We start from the raw sequence: 25,346 nt of genomic DNA on the forward strand, positions 1-25,346 counted from the left end.
CTCGGAAGGCAAGGTGCGACAATTGACTTTTCAAACGCAAAATTGTCTGGAATCGTTAGTGGATGCCATGTTGTGTTTGGAGACCCCCTGAGGTGCCTAAACAATGGAGCTCCCCCACAAGTGACCCCATTTTGGAAACTAGACCCCTCATTGAATTTATCTAGATGTTTACTGAACACTTTGAACCCCTGGAGGCTTCACAAAAGTTAAGAACGTTCAGCCGTGAAAATATATATATTTTTTTTTTACCATGAAATTGTTATTTCAACCAGGTAGCTTTTTTTTCCACAAGGGTATCAGGAAAAAATGCACCATACAATGTATTGTGCAATTTCTCCTGAGTACACAGGTACCTCATATGTGGTGGAAAGTAATTGTCTGGGCACACAGCGTGGCTCAGAAGAGAAGGAGCGCCATTTCACAGCAAAATTGGTTGGAATTATTAGCGTACGCCATGTTGCGTTTGGAGACCCCCTGAGGTGCCTAAACAATGGAGCTCCCCCACAAGTGACCTCATTTTGGAAACTAAACCCCCATGGCATAAATCTACATGGGTAATGAGCACTTTGAACCCTCACGTGCTTCATACATTGAGGCATAAAAACAAAAAAGTACTTTTTTTTTCCCACAAAATGTTATTTTAGGCTCCATTTTTTAATTTGTACAGGGGTAACAGGATAAAGTGGACTGCAAAATTTGTTGGGCAATTTGTTCTGAGTACGCTGATACCTCATATGTGGCAGAAAAACACTGTTTGGGCGCACGGCAGAACTCCAGAGGGAAGGAGCGTCATTTGACTTTTTAAATGGAAAATTAGCTGGAATCGTTAGCCGCACCATGTCGCGTTTGGAGATCCCCCTGATATGCCCAAACAGTGGAGCTCCCCCACATGTGACCCCATGTTGGAAACTAGACCCCCCCCCCCCCAATACAAAGAAATATTAGTTTGGCATAATAAAAAATAGAGACGTCAGTAAAAAAAAAAATATATATGCACCTGCAACTGACACTAAGGCAAGTGCCACACGTGAGAGCAATGCACAAATCTCGCATCGCATCACCCGACACAGCCGCACACTCCTGTCTGGAAGAGAGCGACCGTGCCGGATGATGCGGTGTGAGACTCGAGCATCGCTCTCATGTGTGGCACTGGGCTGACCCTTACAATATTCAGTAAAAAATACTGTAGTTGATGATTACTACAGTATAATTTTACTGGCCCTAAACTAAGTTTATTTGTATTTCTTTCTTAGTTTACAGAAAAAAAAATTAGGACGAACGCACAGATGTACTGCAAAAAGGGGGGGACTAGGTGGGATGGAAAAAAGATGGATGGAGGATAGAAGAGGGCGCAACGGATGCAGGAGCGGCGGAGGATGGGTGAGGGGCCACGGCGGAGGATTGGTGAGGGGGCACGTCGGAGGATGGGAGGGCGTGGCGGATGGAGGAGCGGTTGAGGATGGGTGCGGGCACAACGGATGCAGGAGTGGCGGAGGAAGGGGGGGCGAGGGGAAGGGTGGAAGGGGAGTGGGAGGTGAGATTGGGGATAGCTACCTTACAGAATGGATCTAGGCAGCAGGATTGCAGCAGATCCGGGAGGGGGGAAGAGGGGGCAGAGGATTAAGGGGATGAGAGAGAGCAGGCAGCAGATAAGGGAAGGGGCAGAGGCTGATGGGGGAGTGAGGTGGCAGATGCAAGGGCGCAGAGGCTGATTGGGGAATGAGGTGGCAGATGCAGGGGCGCAGAGGCTGATGGGGGAGTGAGGTGGCTGATGCAGGGGCGGTGGAGCGGCAGATGCTGGGGCGGTGGAGCGGCAGATGGGGAGAGAGCAGTGACTGATGGGGAGAGGGGAGCGGCAGATGCTGGGGCGGTGGAGCGGCAGATGGGGAGAGAGCAGTGACTGATGGGGAGAGGGGAGCGGCAGATGCTGGGCGGTGGAGCAGCAGATGGGGCGAGAGCAGTGACTGATGGGGAGAGGGGAGCGGCAGATGCTGGGGCGGTGGAGCAGCAGATGGGGCGAGAGCAGTGACTGATGGGGAGAGGGGAGCGGCAGATGCTGGGGCGGTGGAGCAGCAGATGGGGCGACAGCAGTGACTGATGGGGAGAGGGGACGGCAGATGTTGGGCGGTGAGCAGCAGATGGGGCGACAGCAGTGACTGATGGGGAGAGGGGACGGCAGATGCTGGGCGGTGGAGCAGCAGATGGGGCGACAGCAGTGACTGATGGGGAGAGGGGACGGCAGATGCTGGGGCGGTGGAGCAGCAGATGGGGCGACAGCAGTGACTGATGGGGAGAGGGGACGGCAGATGCTGGGCGGTGAGCAGCAGATGGGGCGACAGCAGTGACTGATGGGGAGAGGGGACGGCAGATGCTGGGGCGGTGGAGCGGCTGATGGGGAGACAGCAGTGACTGATGGGGAGAGGGGACGGCAGATGCTGGGCGGTGGAGCAGCAGATGGGGCGACAGCAGTGACTGATGGGGAGAGGGGACGGCAGATGCTGGGCGGTGAGCAGCAGATGGGGCGACAGCAGTGACTGATGGGGAGAGGGGACGGCAGATGCTGGGGCGGTGGAGCGGCTGATGGGGAGACAGCAGTGACTGATGGGGAGAGGGGACGGCAGATGCTGGGGCGGTGGAGCGGCTGATGGGGAGACAGCAGTGACTGATGGGGAGAGGGGACGGCAGATGCTGGGGCGGTGGAGCGGCTGATGGGGAGAGTGCAGCGGCCGCCGTGACGCTCTCCTCCTGCTGCACCACCCCCTGCATCTGACGCCGCTTGCTCTTACTGCTGAGTAGCGGCGTCACATGCAGGGGCGCAGTGGGAGAGCAGGGGCGAAGCACATGGAGCAGGGCAGCGGTGGATCGGGGGCTGTGACTCACAGATGGGCGCCTGCAGGGATCGCTCTCCTCAGATTCCACGGAGGGAGAAGCTAAGGAGAGCGATCTCCTACAGAAAGCTCACCCGGTTCCAGAGGCACGGTGCTGCTTGGAGAAATCGGTCACAAGGCCGATCTCTCCAATCAGAGCTGGGGGCGGGTGCAGTAAAGCTCACTGAGCTCCAGCCAATGGCCAGTGCTGCAGCTGCACTGACATAGCTGGATTGCAATGCTTCAGCCATTTTCAATGGCTGAAACATAACACTGGCTGTGATTGGCTGACGAACGCCGTTCAGCCAATCACAGCCTCCGTAGGTCCGGGAAGGAGACACCACCCCTCCTGAGGTCAGGTACAAGTCCTCTCCTTCCCGAATCTACAGTTTTTTAAAACCGATTGCGGTGCCCGGTGCTCTGGTGCCGCGATTCCGCCATGACGGATCTAGCCGTCATGGGTCTTTAAGTACCAGGGCACCATGACGGCTAGATCCGTCAAAGGTCGTGAAGGGGTTAAAGTATCTCTAAAAACTATGGTGGAGAAATTATAGGAATCTGCTATCATGTTTCTATATATTATATGGATAGTATATGTACATTGGATATATAAAGGCTAAATACCCATGTTAAAATACCTGTTTTTTTGTGTAAGAGTGGTGGACTATAGCTGTCATTGAAGTTTGCATTCGCGTTTTTGTGGTATCATGTGAACAATGTCCAGCGTCTTTTCTAAATCTTGTGTGGATGTAATGTGTGATATCTGTTAATCTGTACCTGTGATGTGTAGTGTTGACAGTGTGATGTATAATGTAAGGTATAGTGTATAGTAACTAATGAATATGGCAATATGTTGCATAGCACTTGTTTAGGAAGTTGACAGACTGTAGGGTCAGCAATAGTTAAACATTAGGACTAGTCAACCATGGGAGGGACAAGTGTAAGGGAAAGTGATGGTTCATTCTAGATAAGTCAGTGAAGACCTAGTGAGCAAAAGTGATGGATGTATAGTTGGTCGGTTGTGAAGGTTGCATACAGTGAGTGTTGTGAAAATGAAGAAGTCGACGTAGTCGACGACCCAATTGGTTTTGCTATAGATGTTTGGGAGCATTAAGCTTTACTCCAATCATGATAGGACCCTTAAGGAGAAAAAACGTGGAACTGTGTGCAAGAGCGATGAATGTCACAAACTGTGCTGTAACGCTGGACTGGGTTGCGCTGGGACTCACAGGACCAGCAAGATCTGAAGCAACACATTGAAAACTTGAACTGTGTCTGATAGAGCTGTACAAAACTGTAACATGCTGGAAGATATGTGCCCGCTATCTAAAGTGTGAAGTTGTTGCAAAGAATGAACCGTCGAGTAAAGTGTTGTTTGAAAAGGGCTGTGGGTCTCCTTGTGAGTTTGAGTCATTATCCGGTGCTGGCCAGTCAACGTCAGCGGCAGTATGTGGCTTACATGGGTTCATAGCCCACACGACACAAATTCACACATCCACACACCCAGCCAGGATAAATCATTTCATGTAGTGTGCCGGAGCATACAGAATCAATCCCTCGCTCAAGAACTCTGGTCCTCGTCATGAGTCATGTTAAAAAAAATACCAAAAAAATGTCAGAACTTTTTCCACCTTTAATGTCACCTATATTCTGTACATTTAAATTGAAAAATAAACTGAAATCTTTATGGGTGTAAAAAGAAAAATAAAGAACTAAAATAATGTGGTTGCATAATTATGCACACCCTTAAAGCAATACATTTGTTGAAATAGTCTTTGAATTTATGACCCTAGTAGTCTTTTTTCGGTTGGAGTCTATCAACATGGCACATCTAAAATTGACACACTAACCACTTTTCCTTTCAGTACCACTCAAAATCTGTCAGATTGTGTGGGTATCTCCTTTGTACAGCCCTCTTCAGGTCAACCCACAGATTTTCAATTGAATTCATGTCTGGGCTCTGGATCGACCTCTCCAAAATGTTAATCTTCTTCTGGCAAAACCTCTCTTTTGTGTGGGAGGTATGCTGATGGTCATTTGTTGCACTGTAAACTGAAATTCATCTTCAGCTTTTAATGCAAAATTGACTGACATTTGGAACTGTTCATAATTCACTCTATCTTGACAAAGCTACAGTTCCTGCTGCAGAAAACCAGAACCAAAGTATAATGCTGCCTCCACCCCACTATGCTTCACTGTGGATATGGAGTTTTTTGTGTGATGTGTAGTGTTAGTTTTCTGTCAAACATACCTTTTGGAATTATGACCAAAAAGTTCAACCTCGGTCTCATCAGACCAGAAGACATTTTCCACATGCTTTTGGCACACAATGTAGATTTTGGAAAAACATAGCCAGACTTGGATCTTTTCTTTGTGAAAAAAAAAGCCTTTCATTTTGCCCCCACAGGCAGACATATGAAAAATATGGTAAATTGTTGTCACATGCAGTACACAAATGGTTTTTGCCAGACATTCCTACAGCTCGCTTAATGTTGCTGTAAGCCTCTTGGCAGCCTTCTGGACCAATTTTGTTCTTATCTTTTCAGCAATTTTTGAGGAATGTCCAGTTATAGGCAATGTCTCTATTGTGCCAAATTTAAGCCACTTCTTGCTGACCATCTTGACGGTGTTTCTCTCTCTGTTGGACCAGAGCCTGTATTGTGTTGGTCCAACTGGTGATGGGTCACTTGTCTTTCCTTACCTTTTGTTTTACTTATCTGTTTCACTTCTGTTCAGGTGTGTGCACTTCCTCATTTTGTTTGTTCTATCACATCTTGGGAGGGGCTATTTATACTTTCTGTGCACAAGCCTTTAGTGCTGGCTATATTCCTAGGTGGATAGTTGTGCGGAGAACCCAAGTTGAAGATTGGTACTGAGTTATTGATATTGCTTTTCCCTGTGGTTTGTTTGAGTGACTCCCATACCAGGTTTCTCCTATTCTGTTTATTTTTAGGATTTGGAGGTTTTCCATGTATTTTCTTATTGTTTTGGGTTTCTTTAATTTTCCTCCGTCTTCCCTGTTCGATTGTGTTTACACGTTCCTAGCCCTGTATCTCACGCTCGGCCTGCTTATGTTTTCTGTTGTTTTGTGTTATACTTGGTTTAAAGTTGAAGGTGCAGATAAGGAAACTCAGGGTCAGCTGATGTCGAATCGGGGTGCCATTGCGTTATTGTAGGGTTTCAATCTGTGTGGTCAGGCAGGGACAAATCACGGTCAAGTTTAGGGTAACTCCTAGTCTGTATAGGGACCTGTGGTTAACATTTCCTCTTGTTTGTTCATCCCGGTGAGGCTCAGTCTTAAAGTTCCATGTTATATATAATGACTTAGAAACTGTTTTATACCTTCCTCCTGACTGATAACTTTGAACAGTTATATCCCTTTGCTTTGTTGTAAGCTGTTGACACACCAAGGATTTTTTTAACATGTGGCTAAGAAAATGTCAGGAGAATCCTACTAATCCTACAGCTAAACTTTATATGGAGTTAATCAGAATCACTGTAAATGATGGCAGCTGTGTACTAACTACTATTTAACGGGAGTTTAAGGGTAAGTTCACACAGTGCGTTTTTCGTGGCGTTTTTGCGCAGTTTTCGGGTGCGTTTTTGCTCAAAAAACTGCATGACTTTGCTTCCCCAGCAAAGTCTATGAGTTTTCATTTTTGCTGTCTGCACACAGCGTTTTTTTTCAGCTGCGTTTTTGTGGTGCCACAAAAACGCAGCATGTCAATTATTCCCGCGTTTTTCACTGCGCTTTTCATCCATTGAGTGCAATGGGATGTTGAAAGACGCAATGAGAAACGCAAATAGCTGCGTTTTGGTGCGTTTTGGTGCTTTTCTAAGACCAAAAACGCAGCTATAAACGCAGGAGGTGGGTAGTAAAGTGACGTGTACAGGAAGAGGATTCCTTCTGTCAGGAAACACAGAAGCGTGAATCCTCCCGGTACCGTCACCGCCGCTTCCACCTCCCGTCCTGGGCATGTATGCTGCCGTGCGGCGCCATGTCTGGGCGGGAGGTGGAAGCGGCTGCAAAATCAAAAGTGAACAGTAGAAAAAAAAAAAAAGTTATACTCACCTGTCTGCAGACTCCCGGTGCCATGCCCGCTCCCAGATCCTCCTACCGGTATTGCCGCTCCGGGTGTGTGCAGTCTCCCCGGGTACGTATGCCTGCAGGATGCAGGACCTGGCGATGGATCACCTGATGCAGTCACCTGACGCATCAGCTGATCGTAAGTCTCGGGGTAACGCCAGCGGCCGGCCGGTTTAACCTATCAGCGGATGCGTCAGGAGACTTCATCCCTGATTACCGGCAGCTCCTGCAGCGATCGGACGGGATCAAACTCCGCTCCTGGAGCTGCCGGTAATCAGCACATAAGTATTTTTTTTTTTTTTTTGCACCGATGCATCAGCTGATTGTATACACGGCTTTTATACAATCAGCTGATGTGTGATGTGATTCAGGCACATGAACATGACACATCATCTGATCGCTTTGCCTTCCAGCAAACCGATCAGATGATATTGGATCCGGATTGGACGGCGCGGGACCCTTGACCCAGGATTACTGCGGAGGGGGGTTCTTTATTTCAATAAAGATGGAGTCACTAATTGTGTTGTGTTTTATTTCTAATAAAAATATTTTTCTGTGTGTTGTGTTTTTTTTTTATCTTTACTAGAAATTCATGGTGGCCATGTCTAATATTGGCGTGACACCATGAATTTCGGGCTTAGGGCCAGCTATACAGCTAGCCCTAACCCCATTATTACCCAGCGAGCCACCCGGCATCAGGGCAGCTGGAAGAGTTGGATACAGCGCCAGAAGATGGCGCTTCTAAGAAAGCGCCATTTTCTGGGGTGGCTGCGGGACTGCAATTCACAGCGGGGGTGCCCAGAAAGCATGGGCACCCTGCACTGTGGATTCCAATCTCCAGCTGCCTAGTTGTACCCGGCTGGACTCAAAAATTGGGCGAAGCTCACGTCATTTTTTTTTAAAAATTATTTCATGAAATTCATGAAATAATTAAAAAAAAAAGGGCTTCCCTATATTTTTGGTTCCTAGCCGGGTACAAATAGGCAGCTGGGGGTTGGGCGCAGCCCGTACCTGCCTGCTGTACCCGGCTAGCATACAAAAATATGGCGAAGCCCACGTAATTTTTTTTGTTTGGGGGGGGGGCAAAGAAATCCTACATACAGTCCTGGAAGGAGGATGCTGAGCCTTGTAGTTCGACAGCTGCTGTCTGCTCTCCTGCATACACTATTGGATGGAGGATGCTGAGCCTTGTAGTTCGACAGCTGTCTGCTCTTCTGCATACACTAGTGGAGAATGAAGAACACATTGAAGAAGGAAATGACATCAGACCTTTTTTTTTGTTCACTGATAAAAAACGCATAAAGACGCAGTGAGCAAAAACGCAGCAAAAAAACGCACCAAATCGCGGCAAAACGCGTGCGTTTTTTGCCGCGGGTGCGTTTTTGTGCGTTTTTTGTTGCAAAAAACGCACAAAAACGCAACGTCAAAAAAACGCAGTGTGTGAACCTAGCCTAAATGTAATTGGCTAATTGTGAACACAACCACATCCCCAATTATATGAAGGTGTTCGTACCCACATTATTTTAGATTTGCTATTATTATTTTCCCCCTCATAATGATTTCAGTTTGTTACTAAATGAATTTGTATAGGTGACATAAAAGGTGGAAAAAGTTCTGAAATTGTGGTCGTATTGCCTCTGTTATTTTGACTACACCATCTTAAAGGGAATCTGTCACCAGTTTTTTTGCCCTATAAGCTGCGGCCACCACCAGTGAGCTCTTATATACAGCATTCTAACTTGCTGTATATAAGAACCCAGACCGCTGTGTAGAACATAAAAAACACTTTATAATACTCATCTAAACCGGTCGCTGCAGTGGATGTGGCTCAAATGGGCGTCTTGGTCGTCCAGTGCCGGCGCCTCGTATTTCGTCCATCTTCGTCCTCTTTCTGAAGCCTGTGTGCATGACGTGTGTACGTCATACACACTCGCCGGTCCTGCGCATACGCACTCCCATACTTTGATCAAACTGCGCCTGCTCAGGACCTGAATGCCGGCGAGTGTGTATGACGTCGGACGCGTCATGCACCGCGGCTTCAGAAGGGCGACAGAGGTGGCGACAAAGATGTCTGAAAGAGGCGGCGCCGGCACTAGAGGACGAAGACGCTCATTTGACCCACATCCACCGCAGTGACAGGTTTAGGTAAGTATTATGAACTGTTTTTTATGTTCCAAACAGCGGTCTGGGCTCTTATATACAGCATGTTAGAATGCTGTATATAAGAGCTCAGTGGTGGTGGCAGCAGCTTATAGGGCAAAAAACTGGTGACAGGTTCCCCTTAACTCCTGGGTTAAAATACAGATGGCAGCTACATAATTTAAGGTGCACATATTGTAAGATACTCTGGAACTTCTATGTCCAGTTCTTTGTACTGACACAATGTTCACTAATATGAAAATCATGTTTTGTCTATTGAAATAGATTTGTCGCCTTCAAGACTTGGTTCAAAAAAGTGAACAAGGACTTGGCTCAGCGGAGTGTCATATCACAAGTCTTAAGGATGCCCAAGACAGGCTTCAGAATGAGTTGGACGTAACAAGAGAGCGACTAAGAGAGACAAGTGACTCGTTGTTTGCTGTTCAGGTAACTGTTTTGGTTGGGAAAAAAATAGCACTCTATTAACTCCACTAAATGTACGAATGGACAATTTCTGCAGAGAACACATTCTGTATCTATGGGACTGACATAAGTGTACAGAGCTTGACTATGTCCTTCAGTGCCATAGATATATGAAGAAGCAGCAGTAATGAGCATGAAATCCAATCCTGAAGAAATGGGGCATTGAGCCTCAGTGATCAGGCATATATATCACCTATGCTGTGGAAATTTGATAAATGGATTTTGCAAGAAATTCCCTTTTAGGTACAGAAAATCTATGGATGCCTTAAATGTATTGTAACTAGATCTTTTATTGGATTAACCAATACAATTTTTCTTATTATCAATACTTGATGGTAGGATGAATAAGAGAAACCAGCATTAAAAAAAATCCCTATTTGTGTGGAAGTTGTGGGTGGTGAAAATTGGAAAGGTGATAGAAAAATACTGTAATATATTAAAGGGAATATGTAATTTCTCCAAATGCTACTAATCTGTAGATATGGGGTTAATCTGCAGGTTAATAGCATTTGAAAGCTGTGTGCCTGCCACACTGATAGCCTGGCTACTGGGAGGACATGGATTTATCTCTTTGATAGCCTCTGACTTTCAGTCATAAAGGCACAGCTGGCTTCAATCACAAGTCAGTACAAAGGCAGCAGTGACTGTAACCACACCCCAGCCCTGACAGCCACCTCACCAGTGCGTCAGTGCAGAGAGAACTGTCAGTCAGTGCCAGGGCATGGTTACAGTCGCCGCTTACTTTGTACTGACATGGGACTGAAGCTGCACCAGCTGTGCCTTTATGACTGAAAGCCAGAGGCTGCCATAGAGATAAAGTCCATTTCCTCCCAGTAGCCAGGCTATCAGTGCGATGGCCACGCATCTTCCAAAGCTTACTTTGTTCTGAGCCGTGACTGAAGCTGCTCCTATGCTCTATGACTAAATATTGGAATAAAGTTAATTTCCTCCTGGTAGCCAATCTGTCAGTGTGGCGTCTAGGCGTTTTTGGAATTTTGCAATTAACCTGTAGATTAACCCCATATCTGTAGGTTAATAGTGTTTGGGGACATAACAGATTCCTTTTAATAACATTATGCCACATATCGTTGTAATGGTTTATTCGCTACTAAAATTTAAGAGAGGCCTGGATGCCTTTCTTGAAATATATAATATTACTGGTTATTCTGTGACTGTGCATTGATCTAGGGAACTAGGCTGATTGCCATATGTGCAGTCGGGAAGGAATTTTTTCCCCTAATGTGGAGCTTACTGTCTGTCATAAGGAATTTTTTTGCCTTCCTCTGGATCAACATGTTAGTTTGGGTCATGGGTTGATTGAATTCTATCGTCTAAAGGCCCCTTTACACACTGAGACTTTCTAGCGATCCCACCAGCGATCCCAACCTGGCCGGGATCGCTACAAAGTCTCTGGTGAGTCTCTGGTGAGCTGTCAAAAAGGCAGACCTGGCCAACGACGCAGCAGCGATGCGGACCTGCACAACGACCTAGCTGGTCATTGGGGACCTGTTAAAGCAGCTATTTGAAAGGGAAGTTGCTAACAAAGTCGTTGTAACGGTGTCAAACACACCGATGCATGCTGCTCAGCGGGAAATAAAGGACCAAAAAATGGTCCTGAAAGATTTGTAGCAATCAGCGACCTCACAGGTCGCTGATGCGTGTCACACACTGCAATGTCGCTGGGGAGGTCACTATTACGTCACAAAACTGGTGACGTTACAGCGATGTCGTTAGCGATGTTGCAGTGTTTAAAGGGGCCTTTAAGCATACCTTCAACCTTAAACACTATGAAACTATGAGTGAACAATGTAGCTTGCTGCATATTGAGCTGCAGAGTGCTCATGCTGAACCCTGTCCATTGCCTAAAGCCAATACAATGGGCATGTGAGCATCAGAACTGGATTGTGGTGCAATGGAAAAAGATGGCCTTGTCTGATCATTCACTTTTTCTTTTATATCATGGCGACACTGGGTACAATATAATAAGTAAAAGGCATTTTTTTGGGGCCAGTGTGATGCTCTGGGCAATATACTGTGGGAAACTTTTGGTCCTGGCATTCATCTGCCAACCACATCAGATTTCCTAAAAGAAGTTTTCCCACAAACAAAGTTCATTTTAATCAATAGATCTAAACAATAACAATAATTTGCACAATTGTATGTGTTTAAAATATGTTCCTGTGCTGAGATAATCTTATATATGTGCTCCTGCTGTCTACTGTGTAATGGCCAGGTCTGACCGTTCAGGAACATGGTCTGATCATACATCTCCTGGCCACAGGAGGATGTAGAAAAGTATATACAGACATTACAGCATAGGATCACAAATAATTCTCTTTCAGGTAAAACATTTTTTAAAAACAGGTAGGGAAATGTTTTACCACACCTAAAAAATCAACTGTGATCCCAGTGCTGTATTGTCTTTATACTCTTGCTTTCTCCCATGCCCAGGAGCTGTGATATGATCACACCATGTCCCGCTACGGTCAGACATGGCCATTACAGAGTACATAGCAGGGATACATACTGTATATCAGATTATCTTATCACAGGAACATTTTGTTTTTATACGTCTTCCCTGGCCCAGGAGATGTGATATGATCAGACCATGTCCCTGTACGGTCAGACACGGCCATTACACAGTACATAGGGGCACATTTCTAAGGTTACCTTAGAACATCTTAAACCAGGAAAAACATTATGAAACACATCCAATTGTGGAATTTATTATTATTCCAAGATCTATTGATTAAAATTAACTTTAAAATTAACTTTGTTCATGGGTGTCATGAACAGCCGGGTGGGGGTCTCGCAAGATCCACACACTGTTTACCCATTTGTCCCAATCAGACTGCTCTCTAGCACCCCCTTGTCGGCAGGTCAATTTCGGTACTGCCGGATTAATAAGTAAAAGGCTGCTGAGCTACTAGTGCCAAATATTGAAGGTCTCTCCCAGCATGGGAAATGTATATCATCGATTTCACGAATGGAATATATATACATGTATATATATATATATATATATATATATATATACACCTCGGTACCCTTACTGGTAGTGCCCTAATAATTCTATGCAAAAATAATTTTGCTGCCACCACCGAACTTTACAGGAAGTTCGGACACCCGTTTCAGATAGCGCAAGGCTCTTCGGATTAGAGGATTGTAAATAGAGCAAGAGTTACAAAGCTATTAAATTTTATATATTTAATCTAAAAATAGGCAGTGTTTATAAAAATATACAAGATGTTATAAAGGGAACAATACTAATACTACATAATAAAAATAGAAGGGATGAACATGAAGCTTACTAAACTTGTGCCATAGATGTGACTTACGGATTTATGGAGGAAGGATCTCCAATATACAAACGGGCAGCTTAGGTGAGTCCTCCAGTACTGACAAAGGCCAAAAATCGGCTGCTGACTTTTATGACCTCAGCTCACCCTCCCATCTGTGACTTCATATTGGGATGTCTTGTGGGCTGAGCCAAGGGCTTCAGAGAATTAGGAAATTCTAGTCTTTCGCGTATCTTTGCCCTTGGCCACACATGTGAGAGATATTAGTGTCATATTTTATATCCCGATTTTTCCTTCTAATAGATACCAAACACAACACATCTAGCATGATTTTATTGGCCAATACCCATTTGTTGGGATACCAGCAATCGACCAGCAAAGCTGCGTTCAGTGCTTCGCCGGGATTCCAACAATATGTTTTTCATTTTTCTAGTATTAACGTGGCACCTAAAAATTGGGTTCATAGATTTTTTAGTTAAAAGACAAAGGGATGTCTTTCTCTGCACAATTTTTCCTCCAGAGCTTTCACCCCCGGTCTGAAATACCATACTCCCTGGCTGATCAGATAAGGTTGTCATAGCTAGACTCATCTCTGTGCTAGCTCTGCAGGAGGGAGGGGGTATAAGGGACCTTAGAGTTTTAACATGACAATGGGAAAACCCCTTTAATGGCAATAGCCTCTTTTGGCAAGATAATGTACTCTGCCACACTGCTAAAAGTTTAGAAAAGATTTAGTGAACATGACAAAGTAGTTAAGATTTTTACTTTTTATCCAAATTTCCCAAATTGTTTTCTGCTAAACCATCTGTAAGATGCTCTGGCAAACCAAATCTGATTTTTATAGTCCCCACCTTGCAGTTACAGAATGTGTTTCTATGAGAGTGTTCAAAACATCACAGTCTTTTTTGGATTTATTTTGACACGTTGTTTGCATCTAGAAGTTTCTTTTACCTACTTGTATGATGCCCATTGCTGTTCTTCTCATTCCCTTAACGAACCTGCACCTTATCTTCAGAGTTCATTGTCACACTTGCTCTAAGTCATTCTCAATTACCTTAAAAGCCGGATGGGTCAAATTTGTGTTGCTGGCATGAAAAATGTGCACACTTTTAGGAAAATAGTTTTAATTTTGTGGCTGATCAGTGTAGTCAGACATATTTTGTTGTGATCATATAACATTCCAGATTGATAATATCTAGTTCTATACTCATTTCCCCATGTTCTACAATTCTGCTTTTGTTTTCCATCTCGTAAATAATTTGTCGTTTTTCTTAATCGAGAATCCTCTGATTCAAGCAGGAAAATGGTTGTATGTGTTGATAAGAAGCAGCAGAAACAGAAGTCTAGCTGACTGCTTCATTACAGCCGTATTAACTTGCACAAAGATCATTAGATCCTGTTTGTTATTTGTCCCTAAGGAACTAAAAACATCTTGCTAACAAGCCCAGAGAATCCTTCAACTAGCGTTATGCTAATCATGTGCTTGCAGAATCACCAAAGAGTTTTGATGAATCCAGAATACTGAATAGTCACGGCATCAAGGATTTCAGAGATTTACATTCAGTCGGGAAGACCCTGGCTAAGGGTTATTTACCATGCGTTCTTAGAGTTCCGGTTCTACCATATAATGTAAAAATTTTAATGTTTGTAATGATTATCCCTGATTATCTGACCATCCAGGGGTGTGGCCACACGCTGCGGCTGGTCTCATAATTAAAGCTCCACTCACCCACAGTGAGGCAATGGGGCACCATTTTGTTTCACACTTCTACAGGGATTGATTTATGGATATTTTCAACCACTTGCCCATCTGTGGAGTATAGCTTAATTCTTCCCATCCAAGTCACTGATTATACATATCCCAATGTGATACATAATTTTTCCACTTATTGGCCTTTGGCTACATGTCATTGGTCAAGATACTGTACATGCTGCCCGCAACAAATAAATGAAGAACCTACGCATGAGAACAAATTCAGGCAAGGAAATTGTCCTCTATGATGGTATTATTGAAATCTAAGCAGTTTAGTTGGTATTATCAAGGGTCTGTAATAAACCTGTATTTGGTAATGTTGCTTTATAATAAAGGGGTTATCAAGCTTATCAATTAAAAAAGCACAGCTGCCATTGCTTTAAATTATTAGTTATCTACTGTAATCCTGGGATAAATCCCTTGCAGCAACTTGGTCCTTTTTTAAATGCCGATCATATATGGCCAAACTAGTAGTATAACCACTCAATGATGAAGACCATAACACCAGTAGAATGGTATGTGGCTGCTGCAGCCACCGATTAGTAGCAGTGGTCATATGCCCTCCACAACATATCTGTCACATGTAAAAACACCCTTCATCTTCACATGTGAGTGTTAAGGCAAGCAGATTGGGTCAGAGCCCTATGTTTGAACTATCCGAGCAGACCATTACACATTAGTTTACCTTTCTTCTTCAGTTTGGAACTGAGAAGAGTACACCACAGTGTACTTTAAAGGGAATCTGTCAGCAGGTTTTTGGTACTTCATCTGACAGCAACATAGTGTAGGCAAAGAGATTCTGAATTCAACCATGTATCACATAGATTACTGGCTGAAGCTGTTCTGAAACAATTAAAGAATTTAGATTCAGGAACACAGCAGAGCTGTTCCACCCACACCAGGATCTCAATTGAGATTGTGCATTGACAGGGAGGTGTCAATCACAGCAGGGGACATGTTGAACTGTCTTGTGTCTGAGTTTCTAGTCCTGCAATGTTAATCACAGGGTAATAAACCCTTTAGTTTACATAAATAGTTGCACACACTGATACGAGAAGCACCTTTGCTTTTTGTTTTTTAACTTTTACAGCATGCCGTCCTCAGCTTACATAGTAAAAAGCTGCTGACAGATATCCTTTAAGAATACCAGTCAATAGGTGACATACACCACTGATGGGCTTATGAGCCTCCTGTCAAAGCTATATGTTGGGAAATCTTCCTGGTGTATATCTACAAAGTTTTGAAAGCAGCGTGTGCAGAGCATTAATGCTATAAATTAACATCCCTTACCCAACACAACCACTTGTCAGTAATCTAAATGATCCGCTGCTGAACCATTACTTTATTTTATTAGACAATTGTAGTTGGTGAATATGAATTAATTGAGATCAACTACTGTAGTATACCTGTCTCATCATTTAATGCTAAGCTAACTGGAATAGGAAATTAGGTAGGAAACTTAAGCGGGCTTTACACGCTACAACAAATCTAACGATGTGTCGGCGGGGTCACGTCGTAAGTGACGCACATCCGGCATCGTTAGTGTTGTTGTAGTGTGTGACAGCTACGTGAGATTGCGATTGAACGTAAAACCATTCTTGCGCATACACGTTGTTCATTTCCTTAAAATTGCACGTCGGGTTGTTCAATGTTCCCGAGGTACCCCACATCGCAGTGTGTGACACCCCGGGAACGATGAACGGATCTTACCTGCGTCCCGCAGCTCCCGCCGGCTATGTGGAAGGAAGGAGGTGGGCGGGATGTTTACGTCCCGCTCATCTCCACCCCTCCACTTCTATTGGCCGTCTGCCGCGTGACGTCGCTGTGACGCCGAACGTCCCTCCCACTCTAGGAAGTGGATGTTCGCCGCCCACATCGAGGTCGTATGGAAGAGTAAGTACGTGTGACGGCAAATAATCGTTTGTGCGACACAGTCAACAAATTGAACGTGCCGCACATACGATGGGGGCGGGTATGATCACATACGATATCGTATGTGATATCGTAAGGTGTAAAGCAGGCTTTAAGAACAAAATACTGGTGTTGGATGGATGTTTCACATAATAAAGTTAGGTTCAAAGCAAATCTGTTAAGGCTTTCACTAAGACACCAAAGGTACGGCCAGATTGGGTAAGGTAAAACTTCACGAAAGATACTTATTTTATCATCCTCCAGTTTTGTGTCTCATCGAAATTCATGTTTTATGGAGCATCATAGGGTGGTACCATCAGGGAGAAGAGGTCCTTATTTAGTTTGATATGGTGTCATGCTCTTTCAATACTGCTCTGCTTCATGATGTGGACATATCTATATTATTTCCATAGGGTGAGTTGGAAAAGGAGAGACAGCAACATGAAGCTCTCATTTCTGCCATGAGGGAAGAAGAGAGATTAAAGATTGAGAAAGTAGCCCGTGACCTCGAACTAAAATGGACGGAATCCCTTAGGTAGGTTATGAAAATACAGTGAAATATGAAAACGTTAATCTTTCTTGTAATCTGTATTTACACCTAATACTTTAGGCAGGAGTGCAGCAAGGTACGTGAAGAGTTGAGGGTGCAGCATGAGGAGGACAAGAAGTCTGCTCTGACTCAACTAATGCAGCTCAAAGAGCGAGAAATAAGCACCGCCAAGGATAACTGGCAAAAGAAAGTGGAGGATCTCCTTGACCAGGTACAGGGAATGGTATCTAGATCTGATGTCAACAAATCAAAAGGATTTTCTAACCAGCTTTACTTTTTTATAGTCATTGATAATATTCCGTGACGATGGGTCTTACTAATTGTGAACTTTTCCCTGCTTTGGTGCAGATGGCACTTATTATCACATATTATCATTAACGGATGTGGAAAAGAAAGCAATCATTGATTAATTTTGGTAGAAATACTCCAAATATTGTTGAATGCAAGTCAGTTTATGATTGCATAGTTTCTTATGGTCTCAACGTCCTTGATCTTAGTGACTTCTTAAAAGCTGTGCTCACACACAGCAGATTAGCTGACTGGGGAAGCCATGAACGAGCTTTTTGGTGCTCAAAGTAGGTAATGCAGCCTCCTTGCCAGTGAAGGGCAGCATGATAGTTGTTGAATGGTAGATCATTGTACTCTTTACCATGTTCTATAGTCTTATAGAGAAAGTCTTTCCCTCACTAATTCTTTCAAGGAAAACACTCAAGATATCGTGACATCTATTGTATCAGCAGTAGCTTTGTGTAAGCATCCATTTGTTTGTGCGAATACATTTTTTGCATGAACCTAAATGGATGGAAAAAAGAACTACGTGCATTTCAGGCAATAATGCAGTGCTCTAAATTCATAGTATGTATTATGGGTCACTAATTTTTTCCCTTATGGGTCACAAATGAAATGGATATAATCCACAACAAACCATAGCCTAAATCATCTTGTAAACTGGCCGATCTTCTGGATTAAGCATATGCATCTTTTCACCATCATTCAGAAAAAAAGAAGTGACCAAGCAATTTTGGCTTAAAGGGGTTGTTCGGTTAATGCAGCTGATCTGTCATTTGTTCTACTCAGGACACTGCATACATCCAGCTACTGCCGAGCAAATATCAGCTGATAGGGGGGATTGTCAGGTTAAGGATCCCCAATAATCTGCTATGTGTAACGTGGCTCTGGGTGGTAGCCATACGTGAGGTACTCCTTTTCCATGTCCTTGCACACTACAGTTAGATGGGGGTTCTGACTTAGAGGCATGTGGCCTCAAAACGCGTAAACCGCTGACATGGTATTTTTATACCACTTTTCTGTCTTCCACTTTTTGTAATAATGATTTTATTGGAATAAAGCCTTTTTTTCTGAAGTGCCAGATTTTTCTTTATTTTTTTATTCCATTGGATTTCCTTATCCGGAGCATTCATTGTGTAGAGTGGATACCTGTAAAAAAAGGTGTGCAGAAAAAAAATCGGTAGGAAAAATGCAGCATTTATGATAATCAAGCACGCATGTTTTTTACGCCATTTACCGATTACCATAAATATTCTGATTGCTGTATGGTGGGGGTCGCTACTATTACAGTGACACCAAATATGTCTGTGTTCTTTGCCAATCTCTGATGTCCGTTATTTTTTTAAAAGCACATTAAAAATGTCATTATTTTATTTTTATTATTTTTTTATTAATTTTATGGGAAGAAAAAAAATCTCTTTTATTCTCCCTCTAGAATACAGGGACATAGAAATACACTACTATGTACTATGTATCTCTATGTACCACTATAGTCTGCCTGTGGAGTCAGAGCCTACATTGCAGATTTAAGTATACAAAATTCTCCTTGTGATATCATTGGAGCCTGTGGCTCTGGGGTTTAGCTTGTGCCTGCAACTGTAGAGGTTGTTGGTTTAAGTCCCAAGGGTACTTATAAAAAGAGAGAAATTCACATTTTGCAATAGGTTTTTTTTATTATTTTTTGGTAATTTTATAGAGCAAAACACTCTGAGTATTTCTTCACCTTCAGAATGCAGGGACGTAGAGATACACTGCTGAGTACAGCTGTATCTTCCTGTACCTGTATAATCTGACTCTTGGTTCCCTGCCTGCAATACAGCTCAAGTATAACAAATACAGGGAAGATAATTGTTTACTTCATTTACGTGCAGTGAGATGCCGACCCCGCTCCCGAGGAGGAGCACATACGGAGCCAGCGAGGAGAGGTGAGAGGAAGTCGGAACAAAGCCCCGACTGCTGCAATAGCAGGACTGAGCCATCAAATTGTGGCAGTCCTAGTGAATGAGGGACAGTTGTGAACTATGCTATAGCTGTAGATAAATAGCATTTCTAGATGTGACAAGTTCCCTTTAATGAACCTGACACTCTGGTGACATTAAATGGGCATGGTTGTTCTCGTGACAGTTCCATTTTAACCTTTTATGTGCATCCTGTAGGTGAACTTAAAATCATCACTCATTTATGACAGTGGCACTTTAAGAAATGCAGGGATAGAAAGCTTCTCCTCATCTATCTCAAAAAGCGATTGAGAGAAATAGCTAACTCCAGAGAAAATGGGTTTTAATTGGTTTGTGCCATCCAATTTTTGTGATGAAGAAACTTAAAAGCATAAGGATATCATGCTTGTTTAATCTTTTATGTCTTAGCATTATTATGTTTTGAAGATTACAGTGAAAAAGTATTTTGCAGTCATAGCAACCCATGAATAGATTAACCCATTTCTTCAAATGCAACTGTATATCACACTTAGTCTAAAAATATCATACTTTGTCAAGATGTTGCTGAAAGCGGCTTTTCAGAATCAGAAATTCACTGTTTTCAAAGAAACTTGTGATGGAAACATTATTTTTGTTGCCATTTACTGAGCTTGTTAGAGAAACTTCTAAACACTAAACATATGAGACAAATTCATTATTTCAGGATCTCTATATTAAATGTGGAGTGCTTTTCTATTCTAAAGCCAGCCAATAAAGATTATTATCATTTAGGCCATTTTATGATGAGTCTTCTGTAAACCTCTGCTCGAAACAGAATACTGACTTCAGACCACTTTAATCCCTTTGTGCAAATGGGCATAACAGTACATCTTGTGCTAGGGTAACCGTGTGTACAGGGCGCAGGAGCTAAACTCCCTCCACTGGCGGTATACACGGTAGAAATGAAAAAGATCAACATATTTGATTCTCACATCTGTAAAAGTCCAGTCTAACAAAATATAAAATTATGTATTAGCAGCCCTGTGTTACAGCATACTAAAATGCTGTATATATCTTCATCTACTCTGTATACAGATCGGACCTACAGGGTGGTCCGGTCTGATGGCCATCTCTGGTCTTGATCTGGAGCCTCCTCTTTTTTTTTTTACGATCACGTCCTTCTTCTTGCTTCATGTACACAACACGTGCTACGTTGTCCACGTAGTCTCATCCTTCACGCTCTAGTGAATGTGCATTTCTCTCCCGCCTGCTGAAGGCAGAGCAAATTATTGTAGTGAGCCTGTGCTGATGCTCTTTGGCCTTTCTCAACACGTGTATTACAGTGCTTTGCTCTGCCCTTGGCAGAGTAAGGAGAAGTGTGCCTGCGCAGGAGCACAATGGGGTAGACTGTATAGATATGTCATCCACACGAAGCAAGAAGGTGGACAGGGCCAGGGTTAAGACGAGTGATGCTCATCGGACCAGTCCACCCCCTAGATGAGTATAATTAAAGGTCTTTTTTGCGTTATACAAAGGGACCTGGGGACATATATACAGCATTTTAGTATGTTGTAAGAGAGGGCTTAAAGATGATGGCCTTATTTGATATGGAAAAAACCTGTATCCTTTTATCCATACATTAAACTCTGTGAAGAAAAATAACTCGAAGCGATAGAATTGTGTTTTTTTTGGTCACCCACCTCCCTAAAAAATACAAAACAAAGCGATAAATATGTCTTATTTACCCCCAAATGGTATAAATGAAACAGTTAGATCACCATGCAAAAAACAAGCCCTCATACAACCTAATCGATAGAAAAATAAAAACACTATAGGTCTCAGAAATGGACACACAAAGCCCCCATTTTTATTTTATTTTTTTACTAACTTCTGGATTTTTTTCACCACTAAAATAAAAAAAACCTATGCAAGTTTAGTATCGTCATAGTCATGTTGACCTGGACAATAATGTTTTTAGATAATTTTCACCACAGTGAATTCTGCAAAAATAAAACTCAAAAAACAATGGTAGCATTGTATTTTTTCCCCATTTCATGCTATTTGGAATTTTCTGTCCCGATTTTCAACACATTTGTGTGTGGAAAAATTAATGGTGTCATTCAAAACTATGTAGATGGAAAAATAGAAAAGTTATGCCTCTTAGAAGAAGAAAAAAAATAAAAGTGCTGTAAACCATAAGTTGTCCAATCCTCAAGGATTTAACAAAGTGGTTTTCTGGTCAGCATTTGACATCAGTACATGTAAGCCAAAAAACAGGGTTACCAACACTAATGCAAATAATGTAGGGTGACTGTGGCCTGTTGTAAAGTTATGCCTGTATTCTACTGACAGGTTCCCAAAGTATCAGCTGTCATTTTATATTCTAGCACTTTTCCTTCTAAATTTGTGGTATGACTCCCAAATTAGGCACAACTATTGTGATTACAAGAAAATATTTCTTATTAAAGGGGTTTTCTTATGAAGGCAGTCAGCTAAAAAGCAGCTAATGGGCAGACACAGTTTCAAATAGAAATTGTAGCATTTAATGATGAGCAAGTTTCGAAATACTCAGATTCGCGATACTCGTATCGAGTACTGTCTAATCCTAGCGTATGCATTACTCCGAATAGTGTGTGCAATGCAAGTCAATGGGGAAAAACTCGCAATGTAATGAGTTACCTGAAAGCCGTACTATTCGTGCAAATAGCAAATAGTACGGAATTTGGGTTACTCGTTACATTGCAAGTATTTCCCATTGACTTGCATTGCGCACAGTATTTGGAATGAATACGCGAGTATTAGACAGCACTCGTTATGACTATGGCGAATCTGAGTATTTCAAAACTCGCTCATTATTAGTAGCATTACATGGTACCCATTTAAGTGAATGAGTGACTATGTAATACATCGTCATATTTCACCATCCTGCCACCTTTTCCAGGGTTTGCTTCTTCTGGTGAACTGAAGGACACATAATAATAAATTCTCTGCAGTAATGTAATTTATTCCCATATGTATAGAGTAATGCAGTAATAAATATTAGAAATATTAGCATACATGGAGACTTTGTCAGCTATACAGGTCACAAAAAATGATATGTGCCTCTACCAGGAGCGGACACAGAAGAGGGCTCCTTGTCAAGAACAATACATGGGCCCTTTGCAGTCCAACAACTCATCACAACACCACGAGCTTTGGAGGTACAAATGTCCACCTTACTAACTGGTATGCCCCTGTGCGGCTGTACAGAGTGCACCAATGGTATGTCTGCCACTGCATCTACTACAGCTCAATGTACTGCTGGTGAATGTGGTTGCATTGCAACCACTAGTGTACTGTGGCTGTGACAAGTCATAAAAAGTCAGATCCAACATTTTTTTTTTACTTGCTTGTTGTTCCCACATAGCTTCATATTTACATTTCTGAGCTCCACATAGCTTCCTATATACATTATGAGCCCTTAAATAGCCTCTTATATACATTTCTGAGACCCAAAAATAGCCCCTATATACATTATGAGCCCACACACTGCCTCTTACATACATGAAACATCCAATACACAAGAAAAAAACACCACATACTTATCTTGCTCCCGTTCTGCGGTGCACGGATGCTCCGCAGAGCACATGCGATGATGTACCGTCATTGTGTCTGCTGTGCCTCATGCTGATTGGGGGAAGACTGAGGCAGCGGCACAGTTCTCCACCAGTGTGTTCACTGCTGTCTGTATCTTTTGGATGCAAATAGCAGTGACATGGTGGGCTCACGGACTGGACAGGAACAGCCAGAGGGCCGGACATAGGGCCGGAGATGGCCCGCACTTTTCCCAGTCCTGGTCTAGAGAGTTAATAGATAAAATAGCTGTTATCACATATAATAAGAGTGTGATAAAAGCTGATGTTAAATGACGACTAAAGTTTCTAATAAAGGACCATTAAACATGTGGGTCATTTATACCAGGGTAATTTTTTCATCATATGTGCTTAATGGTTACATGAAGGTAAGAGATGGGAAACTGCTGTGGACATACTCTCTATTAATCACATAGAGCTACCACACAGAACAGTTCTCGCTCCGGAGGGCCTAGTGGGTTTTGAATTACAGGGATGGTCTATTGATTTCAGTATTCGCTGTAAAAAGCTTTATTTTCCCTGCAGCAAAGTGAAAGCTTAGTGGGAAATTCACCCGGCAATAACATCTTATAGTCAGGGCTCCAGCAATGGGATTTCCATCGTTCAGCTCCTTGTCTGGGGATGCAGATGCAGAGCTTTGAGGTTTAAAGAAATAATGTTTTAAAATTACACATATAATGTGAGAATATTTTTTATATATTCTGCAAAGGGTGATATTGTTGCTTACATATAGTTTATTTAATCTATATGCAAATTTTGGGCTTAGTAGTAGAGATATCTCATGTATAGCAGGAGTAGACATAAAGTTCCTTTGTGCAACAATACTGTATGGAACCTTTGCAGTCAAAGAGCTTATCATAATGCTCTCCTTTTAGGAGCCTGTAATCGTCTTCCTGCATTGGAGGTGGAAGTGCACCTCCTCAACCATTGGGCCCTTGTGCAGCAGCACAGGTTACACTAATTGCATATCCGCCCCTTGATGGAAAGTTTAGTATGTGTGAAAAATTCATATGGCATGTTTTTCTCTGGGGTATGACAAATTTTGAGTTGAAAAGAACCTACAAGAAACCAAAAAAACATGTGAACATGACTTTAAAGGGGGTTTCCATAACTAAAATATCAATGACCTTTCCTTAAAGGGGTTATCCAGGCTTGGGGTTAACGTCTGCACTCACTTGCTCTGTCAGGATCGTCCGATTCTGTCACCTTTAGTGGGAGGTCAGGTAATCACTAGTATGTGATTTGTTTCCATGCGATCAAGTGCTGACTAGACGTGTGTGGCCTTGTTCAGTATAAGTGAATTAAACAAGGCCAGACACATCTAGTTGGAGTGTGTCCATAAATATGCAAATCACATACGTGCAATCACATGTCCACCCACTACTGGCACCAGAGACCTCTGACAGCATGCTGTAATAATTCACAAGCATGTAGTCACATAGAGTGACTGCAGACCTGAGCCCTAAAGCCTGGACAACTCCTTTAAGGTGGACCACCAATATGACAACCAGAATCAGCTGACTGAAGGGGCCATGATGATCAGTGGGGATGCTGAATGTCATACCCCAAGCTATCGCATATTAATGGCCCATCTTAAAAATGAGTTTAAAAATGGTCCCATGATAGTGCTATTATAAAGTAAACCTCATTGCTTTTCAGACCACCACGAATCTCTATACTGCTGCTGGTGTCCTGTGGGGGTTCTTTTTCCTCCAGAAGCATGCCAGGTGACTTCTGCAACGTCTTACTCTCCTAGCTCTTTCTTTTTGCTCAGATGGAACTTGACCCTTACGGCAGTAGTATGGAGGATTGTTTGTGTGTCCTGTTTTTTTATTTCAGGACCTCAATGGACCCATTTTTAAACTAATTAATAACAACATCTTCAAAGATAGTCATCAATATGATAATTTTGGAAAACCGCTTCAAGCAGCCCCTTGTTGTTTTAAGTACATGGAGAATAACAACAATTATGGAGTATATTTATATCCTATAACATTTACTCAAGGTTTAACAATGTTTTGGATGCATAGAAATATTCCAGGTGAAATCTACAGACTCCAAGATGCACCCCCAGGGCAATTTCAACATTAAGGACCATTTATTTTAGTCTTACCATTTATATTGCAGGAAAAGTAGTGAACAATTTATCATGTTTTAACATCATATATTGTCATTACCTATTTTACTATTTAATTACTGTTATTTCCATGTTACAAAATACTTGTACTTGTAATCAATAGAACCAGTCTAATGTTAGGATAATATTTACATGCATGAGATTGCAAGCTCATGGATGTGTGCAAGCCACATAGAGGTGAATGGGCAATCAATGTAATTTCTGTGTAGAGTATGACTGTATCGAAAAGGTATGTTCACACATGACAGATTTGTTGCAGAATGGTTTGTAAATTGGGTTGGCAG

General features: G+C 42.7%; 1 protein-coding gene across 6 annotated transcripts in view; it reads left to right on the top strand.

Annotated features, from left to right (window-relative positions):
* The window catches only part of FAM184A (family with sequence similarity 184 member A), a 321,551-nt gene that overhangs the window by 253,984 nt on the left and 42,221 nt on the right, over positions 1-25,346 (top strand). For all 6 annotated transcript variants that reach the window (XM_075340009.1, XM_075340014.1, XM_075340008.1 and 3 more), the window contains 3 exons: positions 9,379-9,540; positions 16,953-17,074; positions 17,150-17,300. In XM_075340009.1, the coding sequence (XP_075196124.1) occupies positions 9,379-9,540; positions 16,953-17,074; positions 17,150-17,300 (435 nt within the window). The remainder of the gene's footprint in view (positions 1-9,378; positions 9,541-16,952; positions 17,075-17,149; positions 17,301-25,346) is intronic.

The sequence above is a fragment of the Anomaloglossus baeobatrachus genome, chromosome 3, assembly GCF_048569485.1.
Source record: "Anomaloglossus baeobatrachus isolate aAnoBae1 chromosome 3, aAnoBae1.hap1, whole genome shotgun sequence".
In the NCBI taxonomy this organism is placed as follows: Eukaryota; Metazoa; Chordata; class Amphibia; order Anura; family Aromobatidae; genus Anomaloglossus; species Anomaloglossus baeobatrachus.